The following is a 13255-nucleotide window of genomic DNA, read 5'->3' on the forward strand; positions in this document are numbered from 1 at the left end:
ACGATTAGTACACACTATGCAGTTTAGGTAAATAGTAGGCAAGCCAGATTTCGGACAAGGCCAACTCCACATTATTCATTACGAGATGTAGTTGAGGTTTAGGGTTTAGTGAATGATTTGTCCCAAATACAATGCTTTTCGTTTTGGAAATATTTAGGACTAACGTATTCCTTGCTACCCATTCTGAAACTAACTGCAGCTCTTTGTTAAGTGTTGCAGTCATTTCATTTGCTGTACATTTACATTTTACATTTTAGTCATTTAGCAGACGCTCTTATCCAGAGCGACTTACAAATTGGTGCATTCAACTTATGATAGCCAGTGGGACAACCACTTTTTTTTGGGGGTGTTCAAGGATTACTTTATACTATTCCAGGTATTCCTTAAAGAGGTAGGGTTTCAAGTGTCTCCGGAAGCTGGTCAGTGACTCCGCTGTCCTGGCGTCGTGGGGGAGCTTGTTCCACTATTGCGGTGCCAGAGCAGCACATAGCTTTGACTGGGCTGAGCGGGAACTGTGCTTCCTTAGTGGTAGGGGAGCTAGCAGGCCAGAGGTGGATGAACATAGTGCCCTTGTTTGGGTGTAGGGTCTGATCAGAGCCTGAAGGTAAGGAGGTGCCGTTCCCCTCACAGCTCCGTAGGCAAGCACCATGGTCTTGTAGTAGATGTGAGCCTCAACTGGAAGCCAGTGGAGTGTGCGGAGGAGCGGGGTGACAGGAGAGAACTTGGGAAGGTCGAACACCAGACGGGCTGCAGCGTTCTGGATAAGTTGTAGGGGTTTAATGGCACAGGCAGGGAGCCCAGCCAACAGCGAGTTGCAGTAATCCTGACGGGAGATGACAAGTGCCTGGATTAGGACATGTACCGCTTTCTGTGTAAGGTAGGGACGTACTCTGCGAACGTTGTAGAGCATGAACCTGCAGGACTGGGTCACCGCTTTGATGTTAGCGGAGAACGACAGGGTGTTGTCCAGGGTCACGCCAAGGTTCTTTGCACTCTGGGAAGAGGACACAATGGAGTTGTCAACCGTGATGGCGAGATCATGGAGCGAGCAGTCCTTCCCCGGGAGGAAGAGCAGTTCCGTCTTGCCGAGGTTCAGCTTGAGGTGGTGATCTGACATCCACACTGATATGTCTGCCAGACATGCAGAGATGCGATTCGCCACCTGGTTATCAGAAGGGGGAAAGGAGAAGATTAATTGTGTGTCGTCTGCGTAGCAATGATAGGAGAGACCATGTGAGGATATGACAGAGCCAAGTGACTTGGTGTATAGAGAGAATAGGAGAGGGCCTAGAACTGAGCCCTGGGGGACACCAGTGGTGAGAGCACGTGGTGCGGAGACAGATTCTCGCCACGCCACCTGGTAGGAGCGACCTGTCAGGTAGGACGCAATCCAAGAGTGAGCAGCGCCGAAGATGCCCAACTCGGAGAGGGTGGAGACGAGGATCTGATGGTTCACAGTATCAAAGGCAGCGGATAGGTCTAGAAGGATAAGAGCAGAGGAGAGAGAGTTAGCTTTAGCAGTGCGGAGAGCCTCTGTGACACAGAGAAGAGCAGTCTCAGTTGAATGACCAGGCTTGAAACCTGACTGGTTTGGATCAAGAAGGTCATTCTGAGAGAGATAGCAAGAGAGTTGGCTAGAGACGGCACGCTCAATAGTTTTGGAGAGAAAAGAAAGAAGGGATACTGGTCTGTAGTTGTTGACATCGGAGGGATCGAAGGAATTTCTTTTTAGGAGGGGTGCAACTCTCGCTCTCTTGAAGACGGAAGGGACATGGCCAGCGGTCAAGGATGAGTTGATGAATGAGGTGAGGTAATGGAGAAGGTCTCCGGAAATGGTCTGGAGAAGAGAGGAGGGGATAGGGTCAAGCGGGCAGGTTGTTTGGCGGCCGGCCTTCACAAGTCGCAAGATTTCATTTGGAGAGAGAGGGGAGAAAGAAGTCCCATAGGGTAGGGCAGTGTGAGCAGGACCAGCAGTGTCATTTGACTTAATAAATGAGGATCGGATGTCATCCACAGAGGGAGGAGGGAGGGGGAGGAGGAGGAGGATTCAGCAGGGAGGAGAAGGTGGCAAAGAGCTTCCTAGGGTTAGAGGCAGAGGCTTGAAATTTAAAGTAGTCGAAAGTGGCTTTAGCAGCGGAAACAGAGGAAGAGAATGTAGAGAGGAGGGAGTGAAAAGATGACAGGTCCGCAGGGAGTCTAGTTTTCCTCCATTTCCGCTCGGCTGCCCGGAGCCCTCTTCTGTGAGCTCGCAATGAGTCGTCAAGCCACGGAGCAGGAGGGGAGGACCGTGCCGGCCAGGAGGATAGGGGACATAGAGAGTCAAAAGATGCAGAAAGGGAGGAGAGGAGGGTTGAGGAGGCAGAATCAGGAGAGGAGAAGGATTTAGCAGAGGGAAGAGATGATAGGATGGAAGAGGAGAGAGTAGTGGGAGAGAGAGAGCGAAGGTTGCGACGGCGCATTACCATCTGAGTAGGGGCAGAGTGAGTAGTGTTGGAGGAGAGCGAGAGAGAAAAGGATACAAAGTAGTGGTCGGAGACTTGGAGGGGAGTTGCAGTGAGATTAGTAGAAGAACAGCATCTAGTAAAGATGAGGTCAAGCGTATTGCCTGCCTTGTGAGTAGGGGGGGACGGTGAGAGGGTGAGGTCAAAAGAGAAGAGGAGTGGAAAGAAGGATGAAGAGAGAAATGAGTCAAAGGTAGACGTAGGGAGGTTAAAGTCACCCAGAACTGTGAGGGGTGAGCCATCCTCAGGAAAGGAACTTATCAAGGCGTCAAGCTCATTGATGAACTCTCCAAGGGAACCTGGAGGGAGATAAATGATAAGGATGTTAAGCTTGAATGGGCTAGTGACTGTGACAGCATGGAATTCAAATGAGGAGATAGACAGATGGGTCAGGGGAAAAAGAGAGAATGTCCACTTGGGAGAGAAGAGGATTCCTGTGCCACTACCCCGCTGACCAGATGCTCTCGGGGTATCCGAGAACACATGGTCAGACGAGGAGAGAGCAGTAGGAGTAGCAGTGTTTTCAGTGGTAATCCATGTTTCCGTCAGCGCCAAGAAGTCGAGGGACTAGAGGGTAGCATAGGCTGAGATGAACTCTGCCTTGTTGGCCGCAGAACGGCAGTTCCAGAGACTGCCGGAGACCTGGAGCTCCACGTGGGTTGTGCGTGCAGGGACCACCAGGTTAGAGTGGCAGCAGCCACGCGGTGTGAGGCGTTTGTATAGCCTGTGCGGAGAGGAGAGAACAGGGATAGACAGACGCATAGTTGACAGGCTACAGAAAATGGCTACAATAATGCAAAGGAGATCGGAATGAAATGAACTAAACATCTGGGAAAGCGAGAGAGCGGGGCCTCCCTCACTTACGTTACACTGAAACACCCAAATATAACTCTCCCAACTTCCACCTCAGAAACTATAATTGTTGTAAACTACAGCGGTTCAATGTTTTCTAGGAATAGACTAGCTTAGTTTTTTCAGCTAGCTAACTTGGTACAGTATTCTTCAGTGAAAACCGTCCAGGGCACCGAATCCTATGACGCCACAGCCAACTAGCATGCCAGCCTCCAACAACATGGTTTAGCACCAATACTCGGCCACAACAAACCACCAGTGTGTCAACACGCCAAGCAGATCATTCGTGTCCGTGTCATGCCCATATAAATAACAGTGCATGTGAAGAGTTTGTGTTTTTTTTAAATCAGAAATTATTGCTTATGGTTACCTTCATGTGTGTGTAAAATACTGTTCTCAGATTTTAATTAATAGATTTTAGATGTTTATGAAAATGTTTTTTTTTGTTGTTGCTGGAATTGAATGTTCATATCCTGAATATTTATATTTGACTGTGATATGTGGTTGTCTCATCTAGCTATCTTAAGATGAATGAATGCACTTGCATAAGTCGCTCTGGATAAGAACATCTGCTAAATGACTAAAATGTCAAATGTAAATGTTATACATCATATAGATTTCATATTACTGTATTAAATGATTTTTTTTATACATTTTTTAAAATGTTGATGTCACAATATATCATTTGTTACATTTGACTGTGTAAAACCTAGCAGTACTACTTATTCTCTGAGAGTGAGGCGGATATATAGGATTTTGTAAATGCTGAAATGAAACCATCAAGTGATAGATCTTAAAGGGAAAGCAAAAGGGGAATGGGATACCTAGTCAGTTGCACAACTGAATGTATTCAACCGAAATTAGTCCTCCGCATTTAACACAACCCCTATGAAATAAATACATGTCTGTCAATGCCATGCCATGATTAGATAGTGAAAAAACACACCAATCTCTTTAATAATTTCTTTAAACAATAAAAGCTGACTTACCAACATTTCTGAAAACGGACATATAGCGTTTTGGAATGAAACTCTTCATATGCTTACACTCAGTCTGTTCATCAGCCACCAACTTATAATTTTTTATTTGGCAGTCATATGTACTCAAATGCTTATTAATATTGTGTGTGTGTGTTTGCGTACCTGTGTGTGTGTGTTTGCTTACCTGTGTGTGTGTGTGTGTGGTGTGTGTGTGTGTGTGTGTGTGTGTGTGTGCATGCACACCTTTATATGTTGTGTTTCGATCTACCAGGCGTGGGCAGTGTATAAGGGGAAGTATCGAGAGGGGAGGGACAAGGCAGACCCCACTTCCTGGAAGACTCGTCTCCGCTGTGCCCTCAACAAGAGCACAGACTTCCAGGAGGTCCCAGAGCACAGCCAGCTGGACGTCTCCGAGCCCTACAAGCCCTACTGCATCCAGGCAGAGACAGAGACAGAGACAGGCAGAGACTCAGGTACCAGTAGCCTCCATTTGCAGTCTCATCATTAAGTATGAGTCTAGAGAGCTCAGAGCCCTTTATGGGTTTAAAGTGTGATTAATTACTCTCTAACCCTCCTTCTCTCTCTCTCAGAATCTCTTCAGACTGAGAGTCAGGTGATAATCCAGACCGTGAGCTCCAGTGCTCACCTGAGGAACACCGTCACACACCATCCACAGGTAACGAAATGGTTTTGTCTTCAATTCTGTATGACAGGTGCATAGTTTCTGCCATCTAGAGGATAATGTTTGCAATAACTTTACATTTACATAGGGATGAAGTTTGCACACTTGCACTGAATGTTCCTTAACAAGTCAGATGATTTGCTGTGAATATGTGTGTCCCCTCAGTTTGGCTGCCATAGGGAATCAGAGGCAAGGGATGGAAGAGTCAACCCCAGTGGTCAGTATCAGCCTCCATGTACATGAGACTGGTAGCTGAATAACTGAACAATGTTGAATCAGATATGATATGTGTTTGTGTTCTCTCCCATCTAGGGGGTTTGGACCATGTGTACTACTGTTCCAACACAGGAACTCCCCAGATGGACAGCTCTGCTCCCTTTACCATATTCAGCCCCACATTACAGATCTCTGGTAAGACAATTACACTGCAGGGTTATTCAAATTTGAGTGGGTTAATGCTTGCTTGATTGATTGATTGAAGGCCCAATGTAGTCAAAAATGTGATTTTCCTGTGTTTTATATATGTATATATTTCCACACTATGAGGTTGGAATAATACTGTGAAATAGTAAAAATGATGATAATGCCCTTTTAGTGTAAGAGCTGTTTGATAAGACCGCCTGAAATGTCAGTCTATTTTGGTGGGATGGAGTTTTGGCCTGTCTGGTGACATCACCAGGCGGTAAATGAGTTAATAGACCAATAAGAAAGAGAGTTCCAAACCTCACAGCTAGTTTTCAGTTTTCCCCTCCCCACTCAAACCACTCCCAGACAGTTCTAGCAAAATTCTTGCTTTAGAATTGCTCTTTCCTAAGAAGCTATTTTTGTTTATTTTTGACCATTTTAATTGAAAACAATCACAGTAAGGTACTTAATTGTTATCCAGAAATGATATGATATTGAGATAAAAAAGGGCTGCATTTGGACCTTTAATTAGTATGTGTGTGTTTGCTTGGTTGCATCTGTGTCCAGACTTCCGTGTGCGGGTGTGTCTGTTCTACCAGGACCAGCTGGTAGTGGATGTGACCACCAGCACCCCAGATGGCTGTTTCATCCTGCAGGGTCAGGTGCCCCTGGGGAACGAGAGGATCTATGGCCCCTGCACAGCCCAACAGGTTCCCTTCCCCCCTCCAGGGGTCATCCACCTGCCCCCCTGTATCGCTGAGGCCATGGGCCACCTGCTGCCCCACCTGCAGAGGGGCGTCCTGGTGTGGGTGGCTCCAGATGGGGTGTTTATCAAGAGGTTCTGCCAGGGCAGGGTGTACTGGAGTGGCCCTCTGGCCCAGCACACAGACAGGCCCAACAAGCTGAACAGAGAGAGGACCTGCAAGCTGCTGAATACACCTATATTTCTGAAGGGTAGGGGCTTTACTAATACAACTTCTGTGTAGCAAACAGATGTGGTATGGTGAGATGGTGAACCTAGCTCCCTATCTATCCCTCTCTTATTCTCTCTCCATCCTTCTCCTTCTGTCTCTCCACCCCTCCCCTTCTCTCTGTCCACAGAGCTCCACGACTATCTCAAGGGGGCGGGACCCAAACCTCGCTATGAGATTGACCTCTGCTTTGGGGAGGAGTTTCCTGACGCGAGCCCCCTGAAAACCAGGAATCTGATCATTGCACAGGTGGCTAATGGGATGGGGTCAGGGGTCACTGTGCATTAGGGATTTCCTGTGCTACAGCAACTGACCCATTGCCTAGATTAGTGAGCCCCATTAGGTCAACGCTGTACAGTATGTTGATTTTGTAATTATGTTTTTAGTCTATACAATGTTATTATATTGTTATATAGTATTAATATGAAAAAAGTTTTTCACTCTATCAATCCAGGTTGTTCCCTGCCAGTTGAGCAGTAAACTGTAGGTATTCTAGCTACCAGCAGAGGTCCTCGTAGTCATAGTCAGTGACAATGTCTTCCTGTCTGTGTGTGTGTTGGTGTGCAGGTCGTGCCCCTGTTTGCTGTCGACCTACTGCAGAGGTGCCAGAGGGTGGGGCCATAGGAGAGACCACGCCTTCACACACACATCACCATGGGGGAGGAGGAAAAGGGTCAGTCACACCCCCTCCCCCAGCGCTGAGGAGACCAGGACCCCTTTCTGAGTAACCCCTTAGTAACATCCCTCCCTGGTACCCCCCTCCTGTACCAGCCTAGCCAGCCATGATAATGGGTGAGTCGAGTCTCGAGACACCCAAAGAGTGTCATTGTAGGCTTACTGTATGCCCTGTAGAAAGCACCATATACCTCAACCTTAGGAGCACAAAGAACAAGACAACACAAGACAGAAAGGAGAAAGTATGCTTGGAACAGATATCTCCCGCATAGGCTGTGTTTACACAGGCAGCCCAATTCTGAACATTTTTTCATTAATTGGTCTTTTGACCAATCAGATCAGCTCTGAAAAGGATCTGATGTGAAAAGATCTGATATGTTTGGTCAAAAGACCAATTAGCGGGAAAAAAAGATCAGAATTCAGCTGCCTGTGTAAACACAGCCATAGCTTTCTTAACGTACAGCAATTTTTTTACAGTTTAATTTTTTTGGTTTGACAAATGTAATCTACAGAGAAAGTCATCATTTTGCCAGTATACAGTATTATAGTTTGACATCTTTCGTCATTATTATCCTCAATTACATTGTGTGAGTAGAGAATGTTTGTACAGTATCTTATTTAATGTGAATAACGGCAGCAATAATCACATTTTACAAACAGCCAGTCTAGTAACTATAACAATGGTTTCATATCCATTGTGGGATTTATGGAACTGTCACAGACGTATAGACCTGCCTATAGATCAGGTTAATCATTACACATCTTTAAACCATTACAAATGATTTAAATTATACACCTTTTCTCTTGTGCCACGAATTAAAAGTTGTAGTATAAGTGCACACTACTTAAATGCTGCCATAGTTTAATGGGAACGTTTCAGTCACCGTCGGTCTTTATGCCATTATTATTAAATGTCATTATATGAGAGTATTGGACATTCTCTTTTTCCTATAACATAATTTGTCCCCTACACCTGTGATAGTACATTGTCTGTGTGTACAACACATTTGATCATGCATGTATGGGGTACGAAGTCACCTCATTCAGTATAAATTTATAAAGCTTTTTTTTATTTTTATAATTTCTAGCGAACATCATATAACAGACTCACAATTTTAAAAATATACAATTTTTATAGCTATAACATTTACAAAGAAAAAAAAAAACAGGTAAGGTTTTTGTTTTTGAAAAACAAACAAACAAAAAAAAAGTTGAAAAAACTAAAGTGAAAGAGTGTGCTGAATCAGAAAAGATACCCGTATCTGAGTTTTAAAATACTTTCAATCGTTTTTCCCTGCGCTCGAACATATACAGTACATGGAGAAACAAAGAGGAACAGAAGGGGTACAGAGTACAGGACAGAGGGGTCAAGTGTGTGTTCACAAAGCATCATGTTCCAACCTGTTATTAGCACCATTACTCTCCCGCCATTCCATCTTTTTTTTCCTTTTTTTTTTAAAATGGAAAAACACTCTCAGTGTCGAGGCGAGGTGACACAGACCCACCTGTGTGGGAGAGGATTGTCTGTTACGCAATTTTCATTTGTGTTTTTCCTTTTGCTGAGATAATGTTAAGAACATATTGGAGAGCAATACCTTGGCGAACAAGAGATTGACATGACCCCCCCGGTAACGAGAATAGTAAAAAGGCGAAGAGTTGCTGATACATTCATTTACCTTGCCTGCCCAGACCCACTGACCGATGGACTGACTGACTGACTGACAGTCAAACTTCGGCTCAGAAGAAGCGAGAAAATCAAAAACTGAGAACGCATTACGAAAGTGACAATCAGAGAGGTTTAGCATATTTATAGAACATCTGTAATGTAATATATAGTCATATATTTATATATATATATAGAGTTTACCTTCATAACCCTGATTGAAAATCGATACCCTGCAGAAAACACTGTCAGTAAGTAGGCGTGTGGGACAACCATTACAAAAACAGTGTCTCACTAAACGTCTCATTCTATCACTGTGGAGCTCTCTGGGAGACTGTTACCCCTGTCAGAGGTGTGCTAAGCAGAGAGAGGGGGAATGAGGGATGAAGAAAAAGGGGTATAGGCTCATACTTTGGGCAGCAGTGTGGACACAAGTAAAGTTGCATTTTCTTTGTCCTTCCCTGCAACCCTGCCTCGTGGTCTCTCTACTGTGTGGCCATGTGGGTGCTCTAGAGACAAGGAGGGTGTGTTTGTGCTTGCATGTGTGTGTTTTTGTGTGTGTGTGTGTGTGTAAGCTTTACTGCCGCTTCCTATGCTTGGAGCCGTGAGGTAAATCGGTGGTCTTGTCAGTTCCGGTAGCTTCCGTAGTTCCAGTAGGGGGTAAGAGGTCGGGGGCGGACCATCGCCTCTTGCGTGGGCGTGGCTGCTCCTGGGTGGGGGGGTCTGCAGGGGGTGGAGGGAGAGGAGGAGGGGCGAGAGCAGGGGAGAGATGAGGAAGAGGAGGAGGAGGGGGAGGAGGGGGCATATCCTCCCTGTGTGTGCTGGCCCCCACCCTGGCCCGAGTGTGTGTGCGGTGGCCCCGGGGGGCTGTGCGTGTGTGTGAGTGTGTGTGTGTACGAGGTGTGTGTGAGGGGGTGAGGGCAAGGCAGATGTCTCCCTCGCTGAGTTGGCGGCAGGATAGGCCGTAGAGCTGGGAGGTTCTCTGGGGACAGCAGGAAGACCAGCCGCGGTCCCGCACGAAGAACGGGTACTCCACCAGAACTGTTAGTAACTCCTACACACACAGAACAACAACAACATATTCACAACAGTGCTGGGATATACATCCTTTTTACTAAGGAGAATTATGATTTCAACAATCCTTGTTGTAAGCAAATTTGTCATATGTTTACATGTTTGAGTGATTGGAGAGGATTGCAAACGTTTGCTTAAGTAGTGAATGACCAGTGCCTTTATTATAATATATTGTCTAGAAGTGACTCAGATAGAGAATAGAAATCTAGAAGATAGATGAGCCCCTGACCTGAGTGTTGCGGTCTGTGAGGAGGACCTGCAGGTGGTTGAAGCCGTGTGTGTCACTGGGGGCGATGAGCAGAACGGTGCAGGTGCTCAGGTGGAACTCCGGGGAGGTGTTGGCACTCCTTAGGAAGTCCTCCGTCCTCAGCTCCTCCACACGCTTCAGACGGCCCCCCGCCAGCTCAATCAGAGAACCCTTGGCAAAGTGAGGTAGGAGTGCTGGGGGGTTGTGGTGGGGTTGAGGGGCAGGGGGTGAGGCGGCCGAGTGGGGAAGGAGGGGGGAGGCGCGGGGACGTGAGTACTGCTGCCCAGGGGAAAGGTCTCCGCTGATTTTGTCTCTGTCTCGTTCACTGTCTCTCTCCCTGTTGTCTCTGTCTCGTTCATGTTCTCTCTCCCGGTTGTCTCTGTCTCGTTCATGTTCTCTCTCCCTGTTGTCTCTGTCTCGTTCATGTTCTCTCTCCCGGTCTTGATCTTGTTTTCTGTCTCGTTCTCTGTCTCGCTCTTGTTCCCTCTCTCTGTCGCTCTCTGTGCCGTGGCTGTTGGGCTGCCCCTGGGGTGAGTGTTGTGAGTTCCTCATGGTGTGCAGGCCGTATTGAGGGCTGCCCGAGGGGCTGTACAGGGGGTAGGGCTGAGCCTGGGGGCTGAGGTGGCTGGGCTGTAGGGTAGAGTACATCGAGCCCAGGGAGTAGTAGATCTGGGCCTTAGCTGGAGAGCCTCCCAGGGGGTCCAGCAGCTCCCCTCTCCCTGCCCGGGGGTCTGCCCGATGTGGCTGGGGCCTGCTAGGGATCAGGGTGAGGGACCCAGGCTTTGGCGTCCCACAGGGGTCCCTTTCCTGCAGAGAGGAATGTGAGTCAGGGCCCTCCGGAGGTAGCGCTCGGGAATCTCGGAAAACTGCAACCGGCTGGGAACGCCCCATGGGATCCTCCTGGTGTCTCCGCCGCCCGTTGGCATGGGAACAGTGGAGGCTGCCACCCAGCCTGGCCCTGCCACTGGGTTCGTTCCCGTACTCTCCTGAGGGGGGCACTACCCTGGAGGCAGAGGCAGTCCTGCTGCCCAGGCCGTCCAGCCCGTTGGGCCTCTTGCCCACATACCTGTGTCTGCCCTCAGTCATGGAGAAGTCATGGGGATAGAGGGAGGGCTGGATGAACTGGTGGGATTGGGAAAAGAGAGAGGAGCTGTAGTCCCTTCGGCCTGTGTTGAAATAGGACCACATCTCTCTGGAGTCAGCGGGGAAGGGGCTCTTGAAGGAGGAAGAGGATGAGGAGGGTGGAAGGGGAACGGGGATTTCACCTCGGAGCCATCTGGAATGATGGGGGAGTGGAGCAGGTATAGGATCATCCCTCCAGGAGGGCGAGCCCGACCTCCTCATTTCTCCTACCTGGCCTGGGAGGAAGGGAAGAGGGATGGAGGGGGGGTAGGCCAGTTGCCATGGCAGGGGGAGTGGGATACCAGGGGGTGGGAGGGGGGGTGGGGGAGAGGGTAGCAGACTGTGGGGGTTCGTCAGAGCCCCGTCGCTGCTCTCCCTGCCCCCCTCCCCCCTCCCTGAGCTGCTGGCGGGCCGGGTCCTGAGGGGCGCGGCGGGCGGTTTGAACTCGTCCAGTGGGGGGCGCTGGTCAACCGAGCCCTGCCGGGACTCCCTCTTCTTGGGGGGGAGGCACTCTTTGCCGCGGTCCGGGCTGGGATTCATGGGTGGGCGCCAGTGGCGGCGGGCGGGGGCGGCTAGGTTACATGGGCCTCACGGGAAAACGAGGGCCGCAGAGAGAGGGGAGGGCCTCGACACGACATCACTGTCAGATCACTGACACCCTAGCCCTGAACGACCTATCACCTACACAGAGAGACAGGAGGAGGAGGGAAGAGAGAGAGAGCGAACAAGAGAGGACGGAGATGAAGGGAGATAGCAGAGAGAAAGAGAGATTGAGTGAAGTGTGAACATCTCAGAGTGAAATGTGGACAGTGTGTCAGGCCTAGCTGTCAAGAACTGTTAGGACTAATCAGTCAGTCGTCTCTGATACCCACAAACAAGCAAACGCCAGATACAGATACAGGCAGAGTGATCTACTGTGAAAACAGACAGAGAATGTTCATCTCGCCTGTGCAACATTGTAATCAGGGGTACTCAAGTACTCTTTGAAAAGGTCCAGTCACACAAATTTCCTTGGTGGCAAGGTCCGAATGGATATTGTCATAGTAATAAACCCTCCACCTTACAACCCATTCGACTCCAAACTGTTCAAACTCCTCTTGTTGGCAGAGAGACCATTTTTGAAGTTTTAAAGCAACTTTCCTGCAATTTTACAAATTTTGCCATCGTGCAGAGACAATGTTGCCGTTTTTAAGCTCATTTGCCATTACATTTTAGTCATTTAGCAGATGCTCTTATCCAGAGCGACTTACAATTTTAGTGAGTGCATACATTTTTCATACTGGCCCCCCGTGGGAATCGAACCCACAACCCTGGCATTGCAAGCGCCATGCTCTACCAACTGAGATACAGGAGGCCATGGCTTATATGTGTTCATATTATACCAGGGGTCGAAGCCCCACTGAGTTCGTATTTTTTATTAGTTGGGACCCGTGGTCCGTTTTGACCCCGTTCTGGGTCCGGGTCCGGACAGCGGTCCACCTGTTGAGTATGGCTGCTGTAATCCTTTGGAGGTCGGATTGCAAATACAACAACGCAGAATTTACTGAATTGAGCCTGGAGTCTCTGAGGTCAATAGAACTTCAGAAAATCAACCCCCAACCCATTAAAACTACAAGCTTACGAACTCCTGCTCAACGCCTCCAGCTCAAGGGCGTTGTAGTTGCTACACATAATACATAAATTGTTGGTAATGTGGTGAGAAACTATCCAATTGACTGGTCTCATTCAAGAAGCACGTGAACTCCCACAAGTGTTCTAAAAATACAGCATGCATTGTGCGAACAGTGCAGTTCCGAGGCAGTGCAGCATAGCTGTAAAAACACACATGCTGTACACACTCCCAGCAGGAGACCTTTCATCTCTCTCTCTCTGAGGATTAAATATGGAGATATGGTTTATACTATTCTCACGAAGCGCCTCCCTCACACCCCTGAGGGCTGTTCCTCAATGTCTTATTTACTACTGTACGTACACACACGCACTCACGGAAGGAAAGCCCGCACACACACATATGAATGAAAAATGCGAGGAAGCACAGAAACACACACACACCCCTCAGGCAGCTATGACTCAATCTCACTCC

At 48.2% G+C, this 13255-nt stretch overlaps 2 protein-coding genes across 2 annotated transcripts; one reads left to right on the forward strand and one right to left on the reverse strand.

The window, feature by feature from the left end:
• Positions 1-4168: 4168 nt before the first annotated feature.
• LOC311147597 (interferon regulatory factor 4-like) lies at positions 4169-7015 on the forward strand (the record flags this gene model as incomplete). The annotated part of the gene is made up of 8 exons (XM_084184336.1): positions 4169-4180; positions 4605-4806; positions 4924-5009; positions 5181-5232; positions 5328-5426; positions 5988-6374; positions 6522-6640; positions 6959-7015. 8 exons carry the CDS (start codon positions 4169-4171, stop codon positions 7013-7015), a joined length of 1014 nt encoding a protein of 337 aa, XP_084040462.1.
• A 1968-nt stretch (positions 7016-8983) lies between these two features.
• Positions 8984-11712, reverse strand: LOC311147598 (uncharacterized protein; the record flags this gene model as incomplete). The annotated part of the gene is made up of 2 exons (XM_084184337.1): positions 8984-9783; positions 10033-11712. The coding sequence occupies 2 exons, from the start codon at positions 11710-11712 to the stop codon at positions 9307-9309; spliced, it is 2157 nt and encodes a 718-aa protein (XP_084040463.1). The 3' UTR covers positions 8984-9306.
• Between the last annotated feature and the right edge of the window lie 1543 nt (positions 11713-13255).

The sequence above is a fragment of the Coregonus lavaretus genome (genome assembly GCF_964263955.1).
Source record: "Coregonus lavaretus genome assembly, chromosome: 20".
Taxonomy (NCBI): domain Eukaryota; kingdom Metazoa; phylum Chordata; class Actinopteri; order Salmoniformes; family Salmonidae; genus Coregonus; species Coregonus lavaretus.